The sequence below is a fragment of the Lipotes vexillifer genome, unplaced genomic scaffold (assembly GCF_000442215.2).
Source record: "Lipotes vexillifer unplaced genomic scaffold, Lipotes_vexillifer_v1.1 scaffold395, whole genome shotgun sequence".
NCBI lineage: Eukaryota > Metazoa > Chordata > Mammalia > Artiodactyla > Lipotidae > Lipotes > Lipotes vexillifer.
In genome coordinates, this window is record NW_006797390.1 from 3,121,844 (window position 1) to 3,148,643 (window position 26,800).

Sequence of the window (26,800 nt, forward strand, 5' to 3'; positions counted from 1 at the left end):
GAGGGAATTAATTCCCTGGAGGTCCGTGGTTAGGACTCTGCACTTCCACTGCAGGGGTGCGGATTCGATCCCTAGTGGGGGAACTAAGATTCTGCAAGCTGGGCAGTGCGGGCAAAAAAAAAACAAGGTTATTAAAAATGAGATGGAGGGCTTCCCTGGTGGTGCAGTGGTTGAGAGTCCACCTGCCGATGCAGGGGACACAGGTTCGTGCCCCGGTCCAGGAAGATCCCACATGCCGCGGAGCGGCTGGGCCCGTGAGCCTCGGCCGCTGAGCTCGCGAGTCCGGAGCCTGTGTTCCGCAGAGGGAGAGGCCACAGCAGTGAGAGGCCCGCGAACCGCAAAAAAAAAAAAGAGAGATGGAGAAGGGAGAGTACATGTAACTATTAAGGAATAGTTGGTGGCCTTTGTGTGAATAGTTTCATAAATGGTGAAAATGAGTACCAAGCTCTAATGGGTATAAAGACTGGTGGGTAAGTGTCTTAGTCAGGGTAAGTTAAAGCAGTAACCTTAAATCTTGGGGTTTAATACCACAAATGTTTATTTTTCGCTTAAGCTAAGTGTTGAGCAAGATGCCAGTTGGGCAGCTTCCTCCATCTCATACTATACCAGACAGGACGCATGGCCTCTGTATGTGCTACTATCTAGGGAAGAGAGAGATTTTGGAGTCACACTAGCTGTGTACCTCCTGGGCCAGGAAATGACGCTTCATTTCTGCTTACAGTCCATGGGCCATAACTAGTCATGTGGTCTCAAGCTTACTGCAAGGGGGTTGAGAAGTTGAACCCATACCTGGATATTGAGTGAACTCCGACCAGACTGTCTCTCCACAAGTACGGTAGGGAGGGAAAAGAGGCCAGTAACCTCAGAGAAAGGGAAGGTGTTTTAAGGTAGGAAGCCCTGCAGATAGTAATAGATAGTAGAGGTCAATGAGCCAGAGGAAAGGGAGTAGAAGGAAATACTGAACTTGCTAAAGAAGGAAGGGCAGGGCAGGGAAAAGCAGTAATGAGAGAGGAGGGATTTCACTAATACCTGATGCTTATTTCTATACAGACACAACCACTTTGGTTTAAATTATCTTTTCATGTCTCTCTTCCCCCATACACAGAGCTTCCTGTGGGCCGGGACTGTCTCTTATGGATCTTTGCATCGAGGGACCAGCACAGAACCTGACTTACTAAGCCCTCCATGAATGTGCTGCCTTATAAAGTAAGAGGCCATATAATCTTAATCTTCTCCCACTCACCAGCTCAGCAGCTAGTGTAACTGGAGAAACAGGTGCTGCATCGTCGGAACAGTAGGAAGAATGAAGGGAATGTAGCTGATCAAACACCTGAGGGGAAAGGCAAACAGGAACCTGTTGTGTCAACGGAGACACAGCCTCTTGCCACACAGACTCTTGTCTTGGAAAACCAGAGGTGTAAGAAGGGGCAGACATATTACCTAATTGCACAAAACAAAAAGAAACTGACTTCGTCTATTTTTAAATAGGGTCTAACTAACTAGATGCTTTAATAAATATATTTTACTTATTCAGCAAATCAAAGATTTTAAGGGTCTTAAATAACATTTAGCCAAACACTTCAATTAGGCAAAATCTAGTAAAATTGAAGGTGTGCAAACCTTAAAACTCATGATTCCCCTCCTGGTTATAAACCCTAGAGGGGTGTTTTCTACACTGAGCAAGTAGTGATATCAAGTTAGTGGATCCTGATGAGTAATTTTTTTTAATGAATTAAAATAGAATAGAAAATATAAGAGAACATCACATACACACGCTGCACGCATGCGTGTACATATTAGTTGCGTAGTGTATGAGCATGTGTGTATACTGGATAGCAATGTGTTTCCTACAATAGACCCCAGTTAATTAAAAAAAACGAACAAACAAAAAAACCGTTTGGAGTTACAGCCCTAGAGAAACTTTCACTGTTGCTTGAAGGAGAATGTCCACAGCAGCCATGTTTGTAACAAAAGAAATACATGAATAGGAAGTGATCCAAGTATTCCTCAACATAATCATGAAAAATAATTGTGGTATAATCATACAGTGCAATGTTACTTCACAGTTAAAACGACTGTATTACAGCTACATGTAGAAACATGAATGTCTCAATAAAGACGTTAAGCATAAAAACAAGTTGCAAAATGATACATTCATTGTAACCATAAATATAAACTTTAAAAGCATGCAAAACTATATTATAATTGCTTCTGGATATATACAGAGTGTAAAGTATAATAGGCATGGGGTTGATAAGTACCAAAGTCAGAAAGGAGGTGACCTCTGAGAAGGAAAGGAGGGAAATGCCCTGTGGAAGGGATACACCAGGCTCTTCAGCTGTACATGTGATGTTTGTTTCTTAATCTGGGGGATGTTATATTATTCTTGACTTCTTTGATTTTTTTTTTTAATTTTGTTCCCCCCAAAAGAGGAGGGAGGTGAAATTTAAGGTTTCAATTCTGTCTCTGCCACTTACTAGGGAAGGAACTTAGCGAGTTCCTTAATTTCTCCAAGCCTCTGTGTCTGTAAGAGGACATTGTAATAATAAATATCCTGTTTCATAATCAATTAAGCGAAATAATATGGGTATAAGAGCTGCATAAAGCGCGAAGTGCTATAGAAATATTAGCTGTAATTGTACAAGAATGCTCCATGAATTCCAGTGGTTACTGGAAACTCTTAGTGTTCCTTTGTTAAGTATTCTCACGGAACCTTGTCCCTTTCTCTTGCAATTACACGCTTTATATGACCGTGTGCCATCCCCACTCCACAGCTTTGGGCTCAGAGCCCAGCACAGGCCCTGGCACTTTTCGTTAGCCTAATCTGAACAGTGGAAGTAAGAATGGGAAGCAAGGTGGGAAGAAAGGACTTTTATTTTATCTTCAGTCTCTATCCTCTTTGCACTTTGATCTTGAACCTGTATTACCTGAATAGTGACAAACTAGTTTAATTTTTAATTAAAATCATAAGGACTAAATCAGCATATCTTAACTTCATCGCCTCTCGGGGGTAGGTAGTTTTAATACAGGAAGTTACATGAAATCAAAGGAGCAGGCAAAGAGTGCTGGGGGCGCTGGGCGCTGGGCGCTGGGCGCTGGGCGCTGGGCTCTCCCCACCCTCGGGGAGGGAAGGCGGCGTGTCTAACGGTTCAAAAACGGCCGAGGCGCCGTTAGGGGGCGCTCGCGAGGCAGCGGCAGGAATTCCCGCCCTCCCGTTACATGCCCCAGTAACCCTGGCGCGCCGGCGACCGAGAGTAACCTCGCGGTCGGGTGACGGCCCCCCCGCCCTGACTCTCGCCTGCTCCGTCTCAGCCAATGGGGAGGCAGCGCTCGAGCCGGCCGGACTCTCGCCCGCCCCGACTCCTCCCCCGAGCTGGTAGAACTGAGTTGTACCGTCGCCGCGCCGCCGGCTTCTGACTTTTCCAATCAAGGGTCTAGTTCCCGATTCCGAGCCCCGCCCCGTGCCGGCCCCGCGTTCATTCTCGTCCCGAGTCACCTTTGCCTTACAAACGTTCGGCCCCGCCCCCTGCCTACCTTGCGGCGTGAGGCCTCGCCCCCTGCCCGGGCCGACCAATGATCGGCTGATCCCGGAGCCGCTGGGCGGTCCTGCAGCCAATGCGCACGCCGTGGGCGGGCTCCGGGCCGGAATTGGGGGTGAAGCTCCAGCGTTGTGCCCACATTTGGGGCACGCGGAGCTGAGGGGTCCCCGGGGGGCGCCCGGAGCTAAGATGGCGTCCGCAGCCGAGGGGGACGTGGGAGCGGTGGTGGAGCTGGCGACGGTGCTGCGGTGCGGTTTCCAGGACCTGAGCCTTAACAAGTTGGCGACGTCCCTGGGCGCGTCAGAACAGGCGCTGCGGCTCATCATCTCCATCTTCCTAGGTAAGGACCCCTCGCGGAGTCCCTAAGGAACGGGGAAGTGACCGCCCCCTCTTCCCGGAGCCACCGGGAGGGCTTTGTGGGGTGCAGATATGAATCCTAGAACACACCAACCAGCTGTGGAGAGGAAGACGAGTCTAGTCCCGAGTCTGGGGGCGCCGTGCCCTCTGAACCTCTTCACCTTTCCCTTCGACCCCTGCTGTACCCTTCTCGCCCCTCATTAGGCGCCACCACCCTCTCATCCTGCCATGCTCTACCCTGTGTCCCGGCAACCTGTCCTTATTTGTCTCTTTCTGGAGTTCTCCTTTCTGTCCATGTGTACTGCTGTTATTAATATCAACCGTCACACGCGTGCGCTTCTTACTGGCAGTTATAGGCCCCCTAACTTAGATATTTTAGTCCTATGGGCCCCCTCAGCACCATACTCCATACTTGCATATACTGAGTGTCTCTTGTGCATTCCCAGCTTGTATTACACCTTCATCTTTTTGTCCCGCTTCTAATATTTTCCTCTTATACCATATTGCTTTTTCTTTTCCTTAGCCATACACCTGTCATTTACCCCGGAATATCGCTTTAATACTGGGCTTGGGAAACAAGAGTGGCAACTTCTTAAAAACTATCCATGCTACCCCAAGCGTTTATTGCACACGTGGTTCAAAGGATGTTTTGTATCTGCATTTATGTCACAACAAACTGTATTATAACTGGTTTATAGGCTTTTTTACTGCATCCTTTCTCCGTGGTTTTTTAATACACGGAAGCAGCATGGCACAATGAGAGAAAAAAAAAAGTGTGTGGACTTGGAAGGCAAACAAATCAGACCCAGCCCTGCTGCTGCTTACAAACTGTGGGACCCTGGGCAAATCACTTAACCTCTCTGAGCCTCAATTTTCTTATTTATGAAATGAGGACGATAATGCCTATCTGATAGGACTGTTGTAAAGTCTTGTAGGAATTCAAAGGTGAAGAGCTGATACATAAATATTTGAGTAGCTGGAAGGTTTTAGGAAGGTTATGGGACATTAGTAGGGGTGGGGGTGGGGAAGAACTAAGCACACAAGACTGGGGGGCAAGAGTGGGTCTGAACCACAAGAGATTTGAGATAAGTTGGGCAGATGTGGAAAGCCTTAAATGCCGGGAAAGAAATTTGGAAGTTATCCAGTAGTCAGTAGAGACACTCACATGTATCACCTAACCCGATCTAGATAATGGGAGAGGCATTAATTCATATTTAAACAGCCCTGGGTAATGTCATTGTCACTTGCCTATTACACACCAAACCAATATAATCTTCCTTTCTTCGAGTTGAAGGTCACCTTTTCCCTCCCTTGTAGAACTGTAAAACTTTAGAGGCGGACAGAACATTTGGTTGTGTAACTTGGCTTCATGTCACGTCACCCAGATCTAACCCAAATTTATCAGTACCTCAATCTAAGGTTCTCTGCACCATACCAACTTTGAACTTCCCACTTTTTCATCCTTGTCTCTGGCCCAGTTATTTGTTGGTATTCTAATTGGCAATTAAGAGTGTTTACATTTCATTCCTTAGGAAGCTCACTGTTGATGTCTCAACTATAAATTGAGAATGTAACACAAGAAGCAACAAATTATAAGGGGCAACCTGTTAAATGGAGCTGGGGCTGGAATTAGGACTTGGAATCTGTCCTTTTAGTGCTGACATAATCAAATACGGCCTGTGCACTCCTGGTGGACTACTGTATACTACCATGGTGCATACAGCTGTCTAGAAAATTGTTTTCTCCGTATCCCACCCTTCTAACCTCATCCTCTCATTACCACCAAGCATCAAAGTAATAAACACTTGGCATAATACATCTACCACACTCCTGAGCCCCCTTGTCCATTGTACCATTTCCCACATCCCCCCTTCCTATCCCACATGCGCTGTTGCCTTCAGTACCTCACAGTATATCTCACGTTTAGATCAACTTGGGGTTCACATTACCTCAGATCAGGCATAGGTCTTGCGTGTGGATGTATAGGACTGTATTTTCTAGGTTTATGTTAAATACATACATAGAAACATAAATTGATAAGCTTGTTGCCAAGTGTGTGGAAAAATGTGCATTCTGGTTGTAAATATGTTTCTCTTACAAAGGTATTATCACTCCGTGTATTGTAACCTAGAAACCAGTAGCTTTTCAGCAATGGAGGTCCTGAACCAGCTCTCTTGGGGAGCTGGGATACTGGAGGAAATCCTTGCTTGAGGTACCAAGGAAGGCCTGTAGTCCGAAATGATTTCTGACTCACTTTCTTCACTTTCTACTAATGAGATTAATGTGGGTTAAAAGCACCTAAATGCAGGTACCCTGAGGGAAGGGTTAGGTATTATATATTGATATCAGACATTCACATTTTAAAGGGATAGTCTCATTACTTTTTTTTTTAATTGTACTCGACTTTTTTTAAGGGAACTTTATTTTTTTAATTTTTATTTATTTATTTATTTTTGGCTGCGTTGGGTCTTCATTGCTGCGCCCAGGCTTTCTCTAGTTGCGGCGAGCCGGAGCTGCTCTTTGTTGCAGTACTCAGGCTTCTCCTTGCAGTGGCTTCTCTTGATGCGGAGCATGGGCTCTAGGCGCTCAGGCTTCAGTAGTTGCAGCACACGGGCCCAGTCGTTGTGGCTCACGGGCTCTGGAGCGCAGGCTGAGTAGTTGTGGCGCACAGCACAGGCTTAGTTGCTCCACGGCATGTGGGATCTTCCCGGACCAGGGCTCGAACCCATGTCCCCTGCGTTGGCAGGCGGATTCTTAACCACTGCGCCACCAGGGAAGTCCCGATACCTAAACTTTTTGAAACATCATTGTATCCTATGATCTTTGGAATAAACAAAATGCTCTCAGATTCTTTATGGCTTAGTTTTCCCCATTTGCTAACATCTCTTGTTATTCTCCAAATATTATTATCATTACTGAATCATATGATTACCCCCTCATTACTATTTTAATTAGATAGTCTCATTACTTTTTCCTTAACATCTTACTCTCCCTACTTGACTTCTGTGTGCCGATCTTGAGGTGGGCCACCCAGCCTTTAAACCTTTTTAACTGAGACCCATGATAAGAAATATGTTTTACATCATGACCCATTATACACATAGGTGAATGCTTGCATTGGAAGCAAAAGTTTCAGGAAACATTACTCATCCTGAGTATAGGCAGTGTTTTTGGCTATTTTCTATTTTATTTTTTAGTATTGTTGATGACCTGCTAAATTGATGTCATGACCCATTAATGGGTTACAACAAGCAGTTTGAAAAATCCTGAGTTAGAGGCTGTAATTTTTAATATTCCGTACTTCAAGGAAAGGGTAAGCTTACGAGCACTGCTGCACTGGAGTATTTTGAGCAGGCAGAGGACTGTTGTGGGAGGCATGGTTTGTGTTGCATATGGTTTGCCAGGAGTTTTGGTGGAAGATAAATTCTGCTGTGAGCTCTGGTGCTGGCAGATGCTACTGGAAAACATCTCGGCCTCAAAAACTTGGGTCTCATCGTTCCTTAGCATAATTAATAACATGAATTGCCCCAAACGAATTCAGTAAAATGTACCTACTGTGGGTGAAGCCCTGTACTTGACCCTTGTGAGGGCAAGGGCAGTGGTGCAGAATGAGTAATAGGGCCGGGCACCCGAAGGTATGACATACGGTCTGTTGGGGGCAGGGAATGGGCACAAGATAAGTACTGTCATAACCACAGTAACAGGCAGAAGTCTAAGTGCCATCAGAGAGTTACAGAGCTTTGTGAGATTTAAACACTGGACCTTTAATGAACTTTGAAAGTCGTTGAATAAGGTTTCAGCAGATGGAGATGGTGAGACGGAGGAATAGGATGAGCCAGGGACACCGAGGCAGGGACGTGTGGTTACACATTCAGGGAACAGGAAGTGGTCCAGTTGGACCGAAGCAGAACCTAAGTGGAGAAGTGGTGGGAAATAAGACTGGAAACATGGGTCGTGGAGCCTTGAAAGGCAAGGCAAGGAGTGTGTGCTTAAGCAGGTGATAGGGAGCCATCCCAGATACCTGAAAGGGGAGTGGTGTGGCTGGCACTGTACTGGGAGCTGATACAGCAGTAGAGGCTCTTTTGGAAGGTAGGTTCCGAGGCCACTTTCATCTACACAGCTGCTCAAGCCAGAAGCCTAAGAAGCAGCCTTGCCACATCCCTTTCTCTCTCTCCCCTCACCCCCATCACCAAGTCCTATCAACACCACCTCCAAATTGTGCGTCAGATACACCACTTTCCTCCATCACCACGGCCACTGAACATCTGTCACCAGAACCACCTGAGCAGCCCCCGGATGGGTCTCTGATTTCTTCCTGCCCACACAGTCCGTTCTCTGAGAGCAGCCAGGGTGGTCCGACCCTGCGCCTCTCCTGCTCAGACCCCTTCAGGGGCTCACATACACCCCTGGGAATCTCCTGCTCCAGCCTTGACTCAAGCAAGTTCACAGCCTTGTAGCCACGTGGCCTTCCCCCAGTTCCTCAGAACTTCCTTTCCAGCCTCGAGCCTTTGTACCTGCTGATCCCATTGCCAGCAACGCGCTGCACTCATTACCTACATGACAGAGCCTTTTCGTCTTTCAGGCCTCAGTTCAAATTTTCACTTCCTCCAAGAGTTCTTTCCTGCGTCTCATTTTAAATTAAGTCCCCTGCTGTACTTTCTCCTACTGACTGAAATCTCTTTCAAAGTATATATTCCAATGTGTAATTATATATTTGCAGATGAGGGCAGAAATCATGTAAGTTTTGTTCGTCACTGTGTACCCAGAGTTTGATACAGTACCTGGCTTATGGAAAAGGCCCAATAAATATTTATTGAATAAGTGAATGTGTGAATGAATGACTTGGCAACTGATTACATGGAGGATAAAGAAGTAGTTGGAAACAAAACCAAACTGAGTCCTTCTGCCAGCATAGCTAGAAAGGTGACAGTGTCCTTCACAAATGAGAGGTCAGGAGGACATGGTGCTCAGTGCCAGGGAATCATCTAGTTTTGGACTTGCTTTAGGTTCCAAGGGCACCTCCAGGTTGTATTGTGAAGCCTAGTGCTCAGTTCAGGAAAAAAGTTGGACTAAAGATATAGTTTTAGGGACTTCCCTGTGGCACAGTGGTTAAGAATCCGCCTGCCAATGCAGGGGACACGGGTTCGAGCCCTGGTCCGGGAAGATCCCACATGCCGTGGAGCAGCTAAGCCTGTGTGTCACAACTACTGAGCCTGCGCTCTACAGCCCTCAAGCCACAACTACTGAGCCTGCGAGCCACAACTACGGAAGCCCACGTGCCACAACTACTGAAGCCCACACACCTGGAGCTCGTGCTCCGCAACAAGAGAAGCCACTGCAATGAGAAGCCCACGCACCGCAACGAAGAGTAGCCCCCCCCACCCCCGCTGCAACTAGAGAAAGCCTGCACGCAGCAACAAAGACCCAATGCAGCCATAAATAAATAAATAAATAAATAAATAAATAAAGATAGATATAGTTTTAGGAGTCAATAGTGATATCAAAATTGAGTCAGGGAGGGACTGAAGCTTACACAGAAGAGAATCTAGAGTGTGTTGATGTTGCTGCCCTTTGCTGATAATGACAGTGGCTGACATTTATAAAGCGCTCAACAATACCCCACCTAAGCTTGCCAATTACCCCTAAGATATTTACAGTACTCTTATCGTCTCCTTTGTGTAGATAGGGAACTGGGACCTCCAAAGGTTGAATAGCTTTCCTAAGGTCACACCTGTTTCTGCCCACCTCTAAAATCCCTGCTCCACCACCTTGGGATTGGGAGGAGCACGCAGAGGTGGGAAAGGCAAAGGCCCTTGGCGTCCTTCACTGTTCTCATTCTACGCAATTGAGCCAAGATGTCAGCAGCATGTGAGATACCTCTCTGAGGCCAAAGCTGGCGCCGGCCAAATGAAGCGGATGGCCACCCCACCCAGCGCAAGCTTCCTCCCCAAGCTTGGCCGCAGCTGTGGCTTGGCTGGTGGACTCATCAAAAATGGCACTTGGTGGGCTTCCCTGGTGGCATGGTGCTTGAGAGTCCGCCTGCCGATGCAGAAGACGCGGGTTCGTGCCCCGTTTCGGGAGGATCCCACATGCCGCGGAGCGGCTGGGCCCGTGAGCCATGGCCACTGAGCCTGCGCGTCCGGAGCCTGTGCTCCGCAAATGGGAGAGGCCACAACAGTGAGAGGCCCGCATAACGCAAGGAAAAAAAAAAAAAAAATGGCACTTGGGGGTAAGGGCTCATTCCTCGGAGGTTCCAAATTAGCACCACTACGGTTAGCAACCTTTAAAATCAAAGGAGGTCCTGCAGTTAAGCTCCCTTTGGACCAAAGTCAGGTCTGGCCCTTCAGAACTAAATCATCGTTCAGGGCAAAAAGCTTTCTTCAGGTAGCGATATGAAGAAAACCAAAGGTAAGCAAGATGGAAATTGCACTGCATTAACTAAACAAATGGGACTTCAGACCGTAATACAAAGCAGGTTCCAAAAATTCTATGATTGTGAAATAAGGGAGTTGTCCTAAATGACTTTCAAAGCCTCTTCTGATATCGCAAAAGGCTAGGTACATTCTACATTTTAGACTTTATTCTAATTCATAGCCACAAATTTCATCATAACCTAAAGCTTCCTGTTGGGGATTTCTTTTAAATATATTTTTCCAACTACTTTTTTTTTTTTTTCCGAAAATAAATGCTCCAACAAACCAGTTTGATACATTCATGACTTTAAAGCAATTAATTAGAATTTTACTCATTTTCTTTTTTTTTTAACATCTTTATTGGAGTATAATTGCTTTACAATGGTGTGTTAGTTTCTGCTTTATAACAAAGTGAATCAGTTACACATATACATATGTCCCCATAGCCCTTCCCTCTTTCCAACTACTTTTTATCTACACTCCAGTATCTTACATTGCACAAAACTTCATGTTTGAATGCCAGTATAACTTTAATGTCAAACAGAACCATTTCTTTGCAGAGGCATGTGTATATCAGGACCCATGAGATTATACACACAGAGTAATTTAACAAAAGCAATTACATGCCCACTGACATTAAATCTGTCCGGGCAGCCATGGGAACTCACTGAAGGAGTTCCGTCCAGCAGCCTTTTAAAAATGGGATTTGGTCTTCAAAAACGAAATGGACCTTAAAAGGTGTGGAAGATTCTAGTCAGGTGGAAATAAAAAGGGGAGCTTTCCAGCGGCAAAGAGTAATGAGCATGTATGTGGAGAGCAGGAAAAGTGAGAAAATTCTGAGGAACAGCAAGTAATCCAGTTTGGCCAGAACAACAGAGGCTCCATAAAGGAGGAGCAGAGAAGAGCCTGGTGGAGTGTTCAGGTGTGTGGGAGGTGCAGGTGGCCGAGTAGGTTGAGTAAGCTGGCAGGATGCGCATCATCTTCAGAGACCTGCGGGCCTAGGTGCACGTCTCTAAAACTAATTAAGATTAAATATGTACTGGGACTTCCCTGGCGGTCCAGTGCTTAAGACTCCGTGCCTGCCCTGCAGGGGGCACAGGTTTGATTCCTGGTCAGGAAACTAGGATCCCGCATGCTGCGCGGCACGGCGGAAAAAAAAAAAAGATTAAATATGTACTAGCTCTTTCACCATCGACCAATTACTAAACTTCAGCCATCCTTTTCCTCATGTTCCCAAAGGCCAATTTCACTAAAGAAATTGAGGTTAAGAGTTAAGCAGTGTATCTGATAAATAATTTTTTAATTATGTTTAATTCATAACAAGCAGCAATATTTTGAAACAATACAAAATTTACCTGCATTTTAAAAGATAATATAGTCATCAAAGAGCTTTTTTATTTCTAGAGAACTGCCTAAGCGGATCCTTCGTATATGTGTGTTCACTCTCATTCTGCTCTGGCAAAGCGTGAGAAGCATTGCTCCTTGGGAAGCTCTGAGGACTAAATGAGATGAACTGTATAAACACCTGAGCAAGCCTGACCCAGGGTAGTTTTAAGTAACTGTTCTCTCCCTTCCCTCAATAGATCTTCATCTCCTTCCTTTCCCAGGAGACTCCAAGTGTGGTCTTGGGGCCAGCAGCATCAGCTCTCCTAGGAACTCATTAGACACGCAGATTCTCAGGTCCACCCCCAACCGACTGAATGAGGAACTGAGGACAGGGCCCAGTGATCTGTGGTTTAACAAGCCCTCCAGGTTATACCGGTTCCCCCGACGTTTGAGGATCAAGGGTTTAGTGTGTAGCTTCAAGTATCTGTTTTGTAATACTTGATGTCCTGGTAGTACCTTAAACTTTTTGAAATGTCATTGTATCCTGTGATCTCTGGAATAAACAAAATACTCTCAGGTTCTTTATGGCTTAGTTTTCCCCGTTTGCTAACATCTCTTGTTATTCTCCAAATCTTATGATCATTCTTGAATCATATGATTAATGTCATTATAACAATGACGTTATTATATCATTGTCATCTTTATTATCAGAACTATCATCATTACCCACACCGTCTGTTGTGACTTGGAGCTTTATCAAAAATTAGGTGCCCTCATTGCAGCTGCCGGGGAAAGATGTTCTAAGTGAACTGTCCTTCTCAAGCAGAGAGTTGTTTTGTTTTGTTTTGTTTTGTTTGCGGTACGCGGGCCTCTCACTGTTGTGGCCTCTCCCGTTGCGGAGCGCAGGCTCAGCGGCCATGGCTAACGGGCCCAGCCGCTCCATGGCACGTGGGATCCTCCCGGACCGGGGCACAAACCCGTGTCGCCTGCATCGGCAGGCGGACTCCCAACCACTGCACCACCAGGGAAGCCCAAGCAGAGACTTTTTAAGGTAGGGGTGTGTGTGTTGACATTTTCCCAGCAGTTGCTGAAGTCAAGGGTAAGGAGATTTAGGGCCCACTTGGAGTTCTCTTGATGAAGCAATAATAGCTTCCTAGAGACCTTAAAGCCCAAGATTTGTGTAGCCCAAAAGATGTTGCATGCATCTTTATTTACCTCTATTTTCAAAACAAGAAGGGGAAGTGGGGGGCAAGTAAGACACTAAAAATAAGGATAAGTAATTTCTGGATAAGAATTTCCTTTTGGTTTAAAATGGACTGCTTTTGAAATCTAAGTTCCTCCCTATTCAAGCAGTTTCTTTGAAGATAAGTGAGATTCGTGAAACTCTGGACACCCTGAATGAAGGGTTCTGTCTGAGAACCATGTGTACTATAATGGTTAGTAATAGAGGCGTTTGATGGAAGTGTCATTGCGTTCGAAGTATAGACATAGTTGGCCAGAAAGCGGGTAGAAGGTCAGGCCAGAAATGATCAGACTTAGGTTTTGTTCTTGATTCACATGAAGTCAAGTAGATGGTTTAAATGCCTCAAGCTAACCATAGGCTAAGTTTAAATTTAAAAGCTTTGTCAATTAAAGATACTTTTCAGTATCAAGTAGCTATCATGTTGCTACGGCATTTTGATAAGAAAAGTATACATAGTCAGACATGAATAAAGACACAGATGTAGAGAATGGACTTGAGGACACGGGGAGAGGGAAGGGTAAGCTGGGACGAAGTGAGAGAGTAACATTGACATATATACACTACCAAATATAAAATAGATAGCTAGTGGGAAGCAGCCGCATATCACAGGGAGATCAACTCGGTGCTTTGTGACCACCTAGAGGGGTGGGATAGGGAGGGTGGGAGGGAGACGCAAGAGGGAGGGGATATGGGGATATATGTATACGTATAGCTGATTCACCTTGTTATACAGCAGAAACTAACACAACATTGTAAAGCAATTATACTCCAGTAAAGATGTAAAAAAAAAAAAGTATACAAAGTCATACCTGCTACATGAAATTATAAGTGGTGAGATAGAAATTTTGCAGGCGATTAAGAATTCACTATAAACAAAAAATAGAGGACTCGTGTGCATATGTTGTATATGCACATCTGAGGAGGATATGAGAGCCCAGGAGGCTAAGTTCTGGCCTCTGTATGTTTGTATGTGCTCTAGTGAGAAGTGGCTTCCATGTAGACGAGCTAAATGGCTTACAGCTCTTGAGTGTTCCAGTTTCTGCTGCGAAAGCAATTCTAAACTCAGATGGACACCACGCTGGATTACTGTCCATAAATATAAAACTTCTGTTTGCAAGCCAGCAAGCAGAGGCCAACTGGAACGGTGCCCTTTAAGGCTCCTATGGCTTATACCTCAGACAAAAGTAGAACAGACCGATTACAGTTGGAGGACAGCATACAGGGCCCTGGTTAAAAATATTGACCCATAAGGGCTACTAGAAATCCTCATTCTTTTTTTTTTTTTTTTTTTTGTGGTACACCGGCCTCTCCCTGTTGTGGCCTCTCCCGTTGCAGAGCACAGGCCCTGGATGCACAGGCTCAGCGGCCATGGCTCACAGGCCCAGCCTCTCCGCGGCCTGTGGGATCCTCCCGGACCGGGGCACGAACCCGCGTCCCCTGCGTCGGCAGGCGGACTCTCAACCACTGCGCCACCAGGGAAGCCCCGTAAATATCTCTTAAGTGGCCTCAAGGAAGTGCATGTATAATGCTTTTACAGATACTTTTCCTCTTTCTACCTGCACAGCAGCCTCTGCAAGATGGCTGATACCTTCCCTGCCGGCTGAAAGAGAAACGCACAACCTAAAAGTTGCAAGTTAAGTCTGATTCAGGGACCTCACTGAGGACTATACCCCGAGAAACAGCCTCTCAGATAGCTTTGAGGAACTGCCCCGAAGAGGCAAGGGAGGAGCCAGGATATATAGGAATTTTTGCTGGGAAAAAACATGTAGTCGAGCATCAAAAGATTACTGCTAATCACAAAGAACAGACATCTCAAATTAATGATTTTAGTGCTTTTCTCTGTATGGGAATATGCAAGAATCTGGCCTGATTGAAACTATTCCTTAGATATACATCTTAACTATCTAGGGCCCATAGCCAAAGCCCAGAATCCTTCCAGTTTTTCTCCATCCTGAATTCCCCTCTGGGTGCATTGTCGGTGGGTGACTGCAGTGCCTGATGTCTTGGTCCCTGTAGAACTGGAATGGGGCGCAACATTCTTTACATCCCTATTTCAGAGATGAAGCAATTAAGGTACAAAGAATCTAAGTGATTCGCCCAAGTGGCAGAGCTGAATTTCTAAACCAGTTTATTCTGATTCCTGAGTCCGGAGATATTCTAGCTAGAATCAGATAATCTGGCTAGAAGTTGCCACCATGTGGTTCGCTAACTTGCAAAGAATTAAAATGTGATAAAATGCACTGAATATAAGCAATAGGAGTGCCATTTATCTTTGCTAGAAAAGGCATTTCGGTGTCTTAAAGTGCATCAAGTCAGTCAACATCTGTTGTCCCCATTCCACTAAAGGGAAGAACTGCTAGTCAACAGCCTTAACATTCTTTCAGTCTATAAATTTTTGTCGTAACAAAATAGCTACGTGATCATTTGCACGATCTGTAGTAGTACAAAAAAGACTGTAATCCAGATGTTCACAGATGAGGACGGTGTTCCGAGCATCCCTTTTGCCATCTGATCAGGCTTGAGATACTCCTGAGGGCTGTGGCCACTGCCGGGTGACTGACTTTTCCTGGGCTCAGAAGCCAGTGAGCGCCTGTGAGTGTCTGTCCCCCATAGGGTCACACAGAGGGGATTGGCGGCTTCAGGGCTGGTCTGTCGTAGTATTATAACTTTTCAGCTTTGGCAGCAGCTTCCACCAGCCCACCGGCATGTGTGTCATTGACACTAAGCTTAAGAAGTCCTTGCTTATTAATTACCAAGAGCGCGTGGTTTGAGTGAAGCAATTAAAGACTGACTTTTGGTGGGACTTCGGGGCAGTTCAGGTTTAGGTGGTTTATTTGGGCCAAGTGACTAAAAAAACTAATATTTCTTAATCTTCATAAGAACACTTTTCCTTTCTTTCTCACAAGTAACAGCCACTTACTAGTTTACCCTTAACATGTCCCCTCTGTTCTTCATTTATTCCCAGGACATTTTGATCATTTCTCCCAGTTTCCCTGAATCCTGTACTACAGTTGTCAAAACATTTGAGATACTCAGCTGGAGGTCACTTTCAGAAATGAACTGCACAGGGAATTCCCTGGTGGTCCAAGGGTTAGGACCTAGCGCCTGCACCACTGTGGGCCTGGGTTCGATCCCTGGTCGGGGAACTAAGATTCTGCAAGCCACGTGGCATGGCCAAAAAAAAAGAAGTGAGGGCTTCTGTGGTGGCGCAGTGGTTGGGGGTCCGCCTGCCAATGCAGGGGACGCGGGTTTGTGCCCCGATCCGGGAAGATCCCACAGGCCGCGGAGCGGCTGGGCCCGTCGGCCATGGCCGCTCGGCCTGCGCGTCCAAAGCCTATGCTCCTCAGTGGGAGGGGCCGCAGCAGTGGGAGGCCCGCGTGCTGCAAAAAAAAAAAGAAAAAAAGAAATGAACTGCACAGTACGAGGGTAGGGACCGGGAGTCCCCAAGAATTGATGAAGAAAGAAAGTAGGGAAGAGCACCTAAATTTAGCACTGAAATGAAGTTTTTGAATGGTTTTAGATAGGAAGATAACATGGGCCTGTATGCATCCGTGAACAGAGAATCAGAGAATAATACAGCTGTAGCTTTAAAAGCACGCAGCTGGTTGTTAGAGATGCACTCGCAGGCCACTGCCAGGTGTCAAGGCATTTGGCAAAGTTTCAACATGGAAATCAAGTGATGTGGGTTCTAATTGGAGCTCTGCTCTGTTAACCTGAGGCATGCCAGTTATCCCCTTTGGGCCTTAATTTCTTATCTAATGAAGGGTTTGGAGTCAGTGATTCCTAAGGTTTCGTGGGTTCGAAGAATCTGGATCTTATGAATAACCATTCAGCATATGATTTAGCCCGAGCCATACAGACTGTCGGAGTGGGGAAGGTGTGTTGGCACCTTGGACGTACTGTCAACAAGGCCTAATCTGCAGAACAGAAACAGGGCCATCGTGAACAACTTCCAAAGGCGAGCTTCATCCCCATCTCAGTGTCCATAACCTCCCAGTGTTCTTCCAGCTGGCAGAGTGATCAGTAACTAAGCTCGAACCATTAAGTGCCTAATCAGTTACCTATCACCGAAAAGAGGCAGTGTCACGCAGGGCTTCACTCTCTTTCCTATTTCTACTTGTCTTCCTTTTCTCTGTGTAGTTCTTCAGCACAAGGAATTTCCACTTTGGTAAAAGAAAAGGAAAGAAATTTGAGTGGCAGATCTTCACAGTAGAAATAAGAATGATAAAATTATCATGTGAAAATATTTGGTAAGAATAATCTACAAATAAGCCATATTCAAAAGCAGTCCTGTTTTATATTCTAGTCTGTGATTCTTGGGAAAATTGAACTGAAATTTGATCCTGAAAGTGGCTTTCCAGTTGCCCAAAGCAAAATACCCATTATCTATGGGAACATTACATAGTCTAGAAAAATTTAAGCATCCAGATGATGCAAGGCTGAAACAGGTTTTTCCAACCATCTCCTTTAACTAGAAATTCCAGAGTCACCATAACCTTGTCAGTAAACAATCCCTAAGAGCAGTGATGGACAGACATAGCCTTTTTTTGAGATCCTCTGTCCCCCATCCCTTTTTCTCTGACCATAAGCATGAATTTTGAGTTTGAGATGACTTTTCGTCACTTTACTCTAAGGAGCCCATTGACAGTCTGAACCAGAACTCACAGGAGGTGAGGGCAAGTTGCCCTGGGCTGGGGGTATGTTACCACGTTCCTGCAGGCCAAGGAAGAAATGGGTAGACAGGAAACAGAGGCGATGAGCTAGACCACAACTCTAGGAGGTTGACTGCAAAAGGGCAGTAGCTGGAAGGAGCAGCCCAGGGCCAAGGGGCGGGGGCTAGAGGGGTGGGGCTGTGCCTTTGGAAGGGGGCGGAGGGAATGTGCGGAGCGACCGAGTCCTGCGTGGATCCAGCTTCATCAGTCACAAGCAGTCAGTACAGGTTAGATAACTGCTTTGATGTGTTTGATGTCACTGTGTTCGTAAAATGCAGACCATAAATGATTACTTACCTCATATAGTTGTTGTGAGGACTCACTGGGGTAATGTGCCTACATTTCGTGTAAAACTCAATACGTGACACATAGTAAGCGCTTGATAAAGGTTAGTTGCCAGTATTGATGATAATACTTGTTATTATTGGGAAGAAAAGACTGAGGAAGCTGGCAAGAAAGATCACAGACGAAGTTCCCACCTAAAGAGTGGTTGGGGTAGAGAGAATTCAGAGGATGGGGACCGAAGGGAGGGAGGGGAGGGTGTTTAAAGAGGAGGGAGGGACATCTTCCTGTGAGTCTGGAGAGAAGGAGCAAAGCTTGGATTTCAAGCGGAGCGTCTTCAGTTTTCCCGCGGACACCAGCTCCCTGAAGGCCAGGGTGGAAAATTAAACAAAGGTATGTCCTCTCCGGGGCTCAGGGACTCAGCCTAAAGCAGCTGTTGAAAGACACGAAGTGTCATTGAAGGCTCGTGTTGTATCTTTAAAACGCAGGACAACTTCGCATTCCATTCTGTAGAATGGATTTGTTTTACCAGTTAAATTACTTGAGAATTTTTCCTGCGGAACTTCTAGGAAAGTGGGCATATGCCACACCCGTCTCCCAGCTCCTATCAGTTGCTTTTACATTTAGACAGTGAGACCCGGACATTGGCGGCCATGTTCTAAATCAGAACTTGGGAGCTCTCTGCCATGCTCCTACGCAGTCCCAGCTTCTGAAGAAAGAAGCGTGGTCCACAGCTGAGGAATTGCCCACTCCTGTTTTCGATAACCTTTCCAAAGAGAATCAGTCGGGTTCACTGATTCCCTGGGCGTGGGCTGGGGTCCCTGCAGCCCTCGGTCTCATCCAGCTCCTCCTACACGGCCGTTCTTCCCGAGGGACAGCCCTCACCACCCGTCTCACTGAGGCGAGGAAGGTTCTTTTCCTGAACTTGCTCACCCGCCTCCCAGGTTTCTCTGCCAGTCTCCTTGCCTCGCCCTCCAGTCTCAGGGGAAGGGCCAGGGCTTCTTCCCTCTTTCTGCGGTAAACGCTTGTTGTTCTCCCACAGATACTGTCCCCACCCACTATACTGCTTTTCTTCTTCCATAAAATACATATGGGAATGTCCCTGGTGGCGCAGTGGTTAAGAATCCGCCTGCCAATGTAGGGGACACGGGTTCGAGCCCTGGTCCGGGAAGATCCCACAGGCCGTGGAGCAACTAAGCCCGTGCGCCACAACTACTGAGCCTGCGCTCTCGAGCCCGCGAGCCACAATTACTGAGCCCACATGCCACAACTACTGCAGCCCGTGCGCCTAGAGCCCGTGCTCCACAACGAGAGAAGCCACCGCATTGAGAAGGCTGCACACCACAACGAAGAGCAGCCCCCGCTCGCCGCAACTAGAGAAAGCCCGCGCGCAACGAAGACCCAACGTAGCCAAAAATAAATAAATAAATTTATTTTAAAAAAAAAAAACCAAAGCAGCATGCCATCTCCCAAGTATACACAAACAGAAAGAATCCAGAGACATCCCTCCCCCACCAAAAAAAAACCCACATATGGATAGAACAACTCTGTCTTAGAAATGCTTCCCTTCACTCAGTGGCCACGCTCTCTGGCCAGAATCTTTTACTGCCTACTGCCTGGCCTCCACGTCCAGCCTGCATTTCCTCTTGGTCCAGCCCCCGCTTCTTAGCTGGCCCCCAGGTCCCAGCCCCCGTGTCCCTCGTGCTGCTCTGTTTCACGGTGACTAACGACCTCATTGTGAACGTCTTCCTCACCCTCCTTAGACTTCCAGCACATTCGATGTTTTTAAACTCCTTTCCTACCGCAGAAGTCATCTTCCTTTCTCACATGGGTACTGTCCTCATTTACCTCTTGTTCTCTGTTTTATCTCCGTTTCTTTTGCTTGGCTCCCTTCAGTGCAGGCATTTTCCAGGACTCAGCCCTCCCTTTGCGGCCTCTCCCTGTGAGAGTTTTATCTGGCTTCAGCTGTTGCCAGCAGAGCCAGCTGTCTCCTCTGATCTGTGTGTCTCTGTCAGTGGCACCACCTTCTGACATGGAACCTTGGGGCCAGTGGTCTTCCCATTGGGGTCCATGTACCCTAGGGGTATATGAAGACTTTCCAGGGGATACATGGGCACAGATGAGGGAATCCACTTTCAGATTTTAAGCTTCCATATGTATTCTTTTCTAAAATTGACGTGCTTGAGACAGTGTCTGCTCTGAAAGTTCTCTTACAGTCACTCTTCACCAGCCTTTAGAAAGGAGACTTCCCCAGTGGTCCAGTGGTTTAGACTCTGTGCTTCCACTGCAGGGGATGCAGGTTCGATCCCTGGTTGGGGAAGTTCTGCACGCCGCACGGCGTGGCCAAAAAAAAAAGGAGAAAGGCCCGGGGGTAAGGGGTGCCCCAGGAAAACATTTCACAGGAGCCGCGAAAGTGAAGCAAAGAGGAGCAGCCCCTTATTTTATCCAGGAGACAAACTCATGACAACCCTCTGCCTTATCGTCCCATCTTAGAAGTAGAATTCAGAAACAAGGTGGTTGTCATGAGCGAGAGGTATTAACTTGTTTATTTGAATTAAAAAATGAGGTTAAACCTCTTTTGACAGAAAGTGATCAAGCTGATTGGTTTGCCATTTAGATTACAAGGCAGACGTTTTCCATGTGTACTTAAAGCACACCTTCAATATACATTTTTAAAAACACATCATTTGCTGTTGTTTAAACTTACAGACACAGATGCAGAGAACAAATGTACAGATACCAAGGGGGAAGGTTGGGGGTGGGAGGAATTGGGAGATTGGGATTGACACGTATACACTATTGATACCATGTATAAAATAGACAACTAATGAGAATTTACTGTATAGCACAGGGAACTCTACTCAATGCTCTGTGGTGACCTAAATGGGAAGGAAATCCAAATAAGAGGGCGTATATGTATATGTATAGCTGATTCACTTCGCTGTACAATAGAAACTAACACAACATTGTAAAGCAACTGTACTCCAATAAAAATTAATTAAAAGCAAAAAAAACTTATAAACGTTAGGTGGCAACTTACAGATGTGAGAAGGCATCTGTAATTTTTCAGAATTCTTTCAGGGGCTATTCCATCAAAAAAGTTTGAAGGGGCTTCCCTGGTGGCTCAGTGGTTGAGAGTCCGCCTGCCGATGCACGGGACACGGGGTCGTGCCCCAGTCCGGGAAGATCCCACATGCCGCGGAGCGGCTGGGCCCGTGAGCCATGGCCGCTGAGCCTGCGCGTCCGGAGCCTGTGCTCCGCAGTGGGAGAGGCCACAACAGTGAGAGGCCCGCGTACCGCAAAAAAAAAAAAAAAAAGTTTGAAGACCATTGTAGGGGCTTAGCCACCTTTATATATCCCTTTCCATCATACCCCCCATTCCAGTCATTCCTCTTGATTTTTTTTCCTATTATATCAATTTCAGACTCTGCCTGGTTTTCCAAACCTTCCTGTCCCTTCTTGTGGTCAAGCTGGTCTTGTGAAGTGACTGTTCCATGCTGTTTCCTACCTCCGTGTCTTTAGTACATAATTCTCCTGCCCATTCCTTATTTCTTCTCTTTTCATCCTAACTGCTGTGTTCATTAATAACCTCTCCTCTAACCTCTACAACATTGGCTATTCCATGCAATTAGCATTTATAGAACATCGTTGCTTGATTTTCTTTTCTCTCTAAAAAGCTCCTTAAGAGTCTAAAAGCATCCCTTACACTCTACCAGATTCTCCTTTTGCCTAATGCATTGCTGACCACATAATGGATGCTCTATAAATATTTTATTGACTGCCTAGAATACAGTATTTGTTCATTCTTTTATTCTTTCCTCCATTCAACAAATATTTTTGAGACCTTTTTTGTACCAGGAAAAGACAGTTTCTGTACCAGGAAAAGGCCTTTTTTGTACAAGGCACTTGTGGTACAGCAGGGGAGAAAAAGAGACAAAAATCCTTGCCTTCAAAGACTGATAAATAAGTAGAATACATTGTATGTGAAAGAGTAATAAGTGTTGAGGGGAAATAGAAAAACGAAGTAAGAAAGAAGAACAGGAAGTGTGTGTTGGTGGCATAGAGGGTGGGGTGAGTGTGTGCAGTTTTAGATACTGTGAAGGCCTCACTGATAAGGTGACATTTTAGTAAAAATCTGAAGGGCTGGAGGGACTTGAGCTTATCTGTGAAAGAGCATCTCAGGCAAGGAACCTATTAATGTGAAGGCTCTAAGGTTGCACCTGCCTGGCATTCCAGGAAGGGCAGCCGAGAGTAAGAGATGAGTCAGAGAAAGGTGGGGGAGGGATGAACAGATCAGTCTGGTAGGTTCTGGTTGGACTTCGGCTTTTGCTGAGTGAGACTGAAGGCCTGTGGGGCGATTAGTCAGGAGGCGACTGTAATAGTACAGGCCAGAGGGACTTCCCTGGTGGCACAGTGGTTAAGAATCCGTCTGCCAGTGCAGGGGACACGGGTTCGAGCCCTGGTCCAGGAAGATCCCACATGCCGCGGAGCAACTAAGCCCGTGCGCCACAACTACTGAGCCTGCGCTCTAGAGCCCGTGAGCCACAACTCCTGAACCTGTGCTCTAGAGCCCACGAGCCACAACTACTGAACCCACATGCCACAACTACTGCAGCCCGAGCGCCTAGAGCCCGTGCTCCACAACAAGAGAAGCCACCGCAAGCAGAAGCCCGCTTGCCGCAACTAGAGAAAGCCCGCGTGCAGCAACAAAGACCCAACGCAGCCAAAAATAAATAAAAATTTCAGAAAATACTATAAAAAATTTTTTTAATGGTACAGGCCAGAGATGGCATTGACCTGGACCAGGGGAAGAAGTGGTCAAATTCCGGGTCCACTTTGAAGGTAGAACAGACAGAGTTTGCTGACAGACTGGTTGCAGGGTGAGGGTGGGGTTCAGGAGGATGAGAAGGTCGCAGAGCTTCAGCCTCGAGTGAGCAGAAAGGTGAGTTGGCGTTTGCTGAAATGAGGAAGCCAGGGGAGGAGCAGGCTTTGTGAGGGAGATGTGTCAGCAGTTCAGTTTGACACCTGTTAAATTTGAGATATCCGTTAGGCGTGCACCCAATCCACGTTGTACATGAGTGTGAAGAACAAATTTGAGAGCCATCAGCAAACAGATGGTATTTAAAGCCGTGTGGCTGGATGAGATCGCCGGGCACTTCTCTGTCAACGCAGAGGTCGAAGCAGTCCCACACTTACTGAGCATCTAATATGTACCAGGCTTAATATATGAACCCAAACCTAGATGCTCATTTTACTGATGAAACTGAGGACCAAAAAAAATGAGCTCATCAACCAGCCTGAGGGAGCAGCTAGTAAGTAGCAGAACCGGGATTCAAACTGAGATCTGTCTCAGCTCCAGAGTTCGTGTTCTTCTAACCATACAGTGCCTTAATTGTACGTTGCATTTTAGAAAAAATACTCTTGGCAAACCATAATCAGTATCCTTATAAAATAAATATGCTGTGACTCTTCTTTTGAAATGAAGATGGGAAGGAAATCCCTTAGTCATTTGTCACATGGAATGGAGATTAGATTCAGAAGCCCTGATACCCACTTTCACCAGAATTTCTCAGTTAAGGCCTGCTTTACAAACTCCAACTTTATGTGAATGTGTGTGTGTGTGTGTGTGTGTCTGTGTGTATAATTTTTGTGACCACTTACAATATTTTAGGCCGTGCTAACTACTTTATATGCATTATCTCCTTTAGTCCTTACAACAACTCATTGAGGCAGGTACTGTCCCCATTTTACAGATGAGGAAACTGACGCTCAACATCAAATGGCTATTAAGTGTCAATTACTGTTGGTCAACCAATCAAAAAATGAAGTACACAGGATAGTATGCTATGGGAGATCCAAAGGTATAGGAGGACTTTAGGAAAAGAGATTGTGAACATGTGTTAATTTTAAGATAAAACAAGAATGTAAGGGATGGCAATTTCTTGTATACAATGATTTGCCAAATGAGAGTCTTCGCCCTAAGTGCCACGTATTTAAGGAATGAGTCCATAACGCACAGGGCCATGAGTTCATCATGGTCTGCGGTAGCCTTAAAGGAGGAGACACTTGAACTGGGTTTCCGAGAATGGGTAGGACTCTACTGGGTAGAGGAGTGGTTGGAGAAGGTCCCACCCAAAGGCATTGGCACAAGCGAAGGTCTAGAGATGAAAGACACAAGATATATTTGAGCAAAAACTAGCATATCAGTCACCTGGAGCAGGGAGATAGAGGCTTCAACCGGAAATGTAGTTTAGAAGATAGACCTTGAATCTTCGGCTTGAGAACTGGTACTGTGTTGAGTAGTCAGCTGGAGTCGTTGATGTTTTCTGAGCAGGGGTTACAGGAAGAGCCCTCTGGTGGAGGATTGTTGGAGGATGAGGCTGCAGGCAGAGATGAGGTCACGGCAAGTGTTGAAGGGGGAGTGCTTGAGGGCCTTCACTGCAGATGTAGCACAGGAAAGGAGCGGGGTGTGACGGTGGTGAGAAACACTGGAAAGGAGGAATCAACAGGATTTGGTGGCTATAGGTATAGGGAACCAAGGAGAGGGAAGAGGCAAAGACAACTTCAAGCCTTTGAATGTAGTTGTGTGGCCTGGAGAACAGTAACACCATTAACAAACAAAAGAAGCCAAGAGAAGACTGATTCGGGGGAAAGTCCATGTTGTAGTCACTCAGAGTTTGAGATGGTATGTGATATCAAACTGAAAATGCCCAGCCAGGAAGTAGGAAATGTGGAACTGAAACTTGAGAAGTCAGGATTAAAGATGTGGACCTGCTTTGGCCTAAAGATCACATTAAGTTACGTGAGAGTGGATGGAGTTTCCAGAGGACAGTATAGCAAGAATAGCAGGGCTTCCCTGGTGGCGCAGTGGTTGAGAGTCCGCCTGCCGATGCAGGGGACGTGGGATCGTGCCCCGGTCAGGGAGGATCCCACATGCCGCGGAGCGGCTGGGCCCATGAGCCATGGCCGCTGAGCCTGCGCGTCCGGAGCCTGTGCTCCGCAACGGGAGAGGCCACAACGGTGAGAGGCCCACGTGCCGCAAAAAAAAAAAGAAGAAGAATAGCAGAGGACCAGGGCTGACTCCTGGAGGTCAGCTGTATTCAGAAGCCAGAGAAAAGCCTTGGGTGAAAGAGACAAAGAAAGAGAGGTTGGCGCGATCTACTTGAATTGCGTCACCACCCTTGGCCAAGGCAAAGCTCAAAGCAAGCACAATGAATGAAAAGTAAACATTTAGGAACTTTTGTAGCCACTCCATAGTGCCACATCATCCAAGCCCATGACTTTGTATTTTACAAAAGTATTGGTCCACAATGCATGGGAAATTTTGAAAACTGGTCTACACCACTGACCAAGAAGGGCTAGTCAGAGGATAAAAGAGCCAAGAGGTCCACTCCTAAGTATATACCCGAGAGAACTGAAAACATACACCACACCAAAAGTTGTACAGGAATGTTCACAGCACCCTTATTCTTAATACCCCCAAAGTGGAAACAACCCAGATGTCCCTCAACTGATGATTGGGTAAATGAAGTATGGCCTGTCCAAACAAAAGAATCTCATTCGGGCCTCCCTGGTGGCGCAGTGGTTAAGAATCCGCCTGCCAATGCAGGGAATGCGGGTTCAAGCCCTGGTCTGGGCAGATCCCACATGCCATGGAGCAACTAAGCCCGCGAGCCACAACTACTGAGCCCACGCACCACAACTACTGAAGCCCGCATGCCACAACTACTGAAGCCCACGCACCTAGAGCCCGTGCTCTGCAACAAGAGAAGCCACCGCAATGAGAAGCCCGCGCACCGCAACAAAGAGTAGCCCCCGCTCACCACAACTAGAGAAAGCCCGCGCACAGCAATGAAGACCCAACACAGCCAAAAATAAATTAAAAAATAAAATAAATTTTAAAAAAAAGAACACCAGTAAATCCTGGCACCAAGAAGATAAATGGTTGATACACTGTTGTGTGAAAAAACTAGGATACATGAGTACACAGGTTGTGATCGTAAGTTTAAAAAAAAAATTATGGGAAAAAAGACTAAAAGGACATAAGCTAATATATAACATGATTATCCGTTTACTTATTCACTTAAATAATTGAGCACTTTATGTATGACACTCATCTAAGCCTTGCAGAGTTAACCAAACTCACAACTATATCGCCAATGATAAACTAACTGCAACTTATGACTGAAAAGTAAGGGGAATTCCCAGGGGGTTCAGTGGTTAGGACTCCAGGCTTTCACTACCGAGGGCACAGTTTCTATCCCTGGTCAGGGAACTAAGATTCCCGCAAGCCACGTGGCCAAAAAAAGAAAAAAAAAGTAAGAATTGCAGCAGCTGTAAACCATGACCAGCTCAGAACACTGATTATGCAATGATAGACTGGGTAAAGCGTCCTTCCAAAGAACAGTAGGGATCCTGACTCTTCGTACACACGCTACTGCAGTAGGAAGGTTGCCAAGCACATCAGCCAGACTTCTTGATGGAACACTGAATGTGGGTCTGTAGTAGAACCAGGGAACATGCTAATTTTAGTTTAGGAATAACAAATGTTGTTGGCCCTTTTTAATTCAGTAAACAACCCTTGGCCGTGCATCATCAGTTCATGGCCCATCAGGCGATCCCCTGTAGTTCAGTCAAGCCCCGGGACCATACTCTAAATCACGGCTTGAGAAGACATTTTCCCAGTGTACCTAGTTGGATTTATAACTTGGTCGATGCCCATTATGTAAGGAGTATCTACATGTGTCCTGTAACTGCTATGCAACTGTATATGCCGTCAGCAACCCCAGTTTGTAGCCGGGAATAATTTATATTTATCCTCTTAACAATCTGACTGAGGGACTTCCCCAGTGGTCCAGTGGTTAGGACTCCACGCTTCCATTGCAGGGGGCGTGGGTTCGATCCCTAGTCAGGGAACCAAGATCCCAC

General features: G+C 46.2%; 1 protein-coding gene across 1 annotated transcript in view; it reads left to right on the forward strand.

The window, feature by feature from the left end:
* The first annotated feature begins 3,728 nt into the window (after positions 1-3,728).
* Positions 3,729-26,800, forward strand: part of LPCAT3 (lysophosphatidylcholine acyltransferase 3) — a 29,227-nt gene continuing 6,155 nt past the window's right edge. The window contains exon 1 of the mRNA XM_007469384.1: positions 3,729-3,879. Coding sequence (XP_007469446.1) covers positions 3,729-3,879 — 151 coding nt within the window. The remainder of the gene's footprint in view (positions 3,880-26,800) is intronic.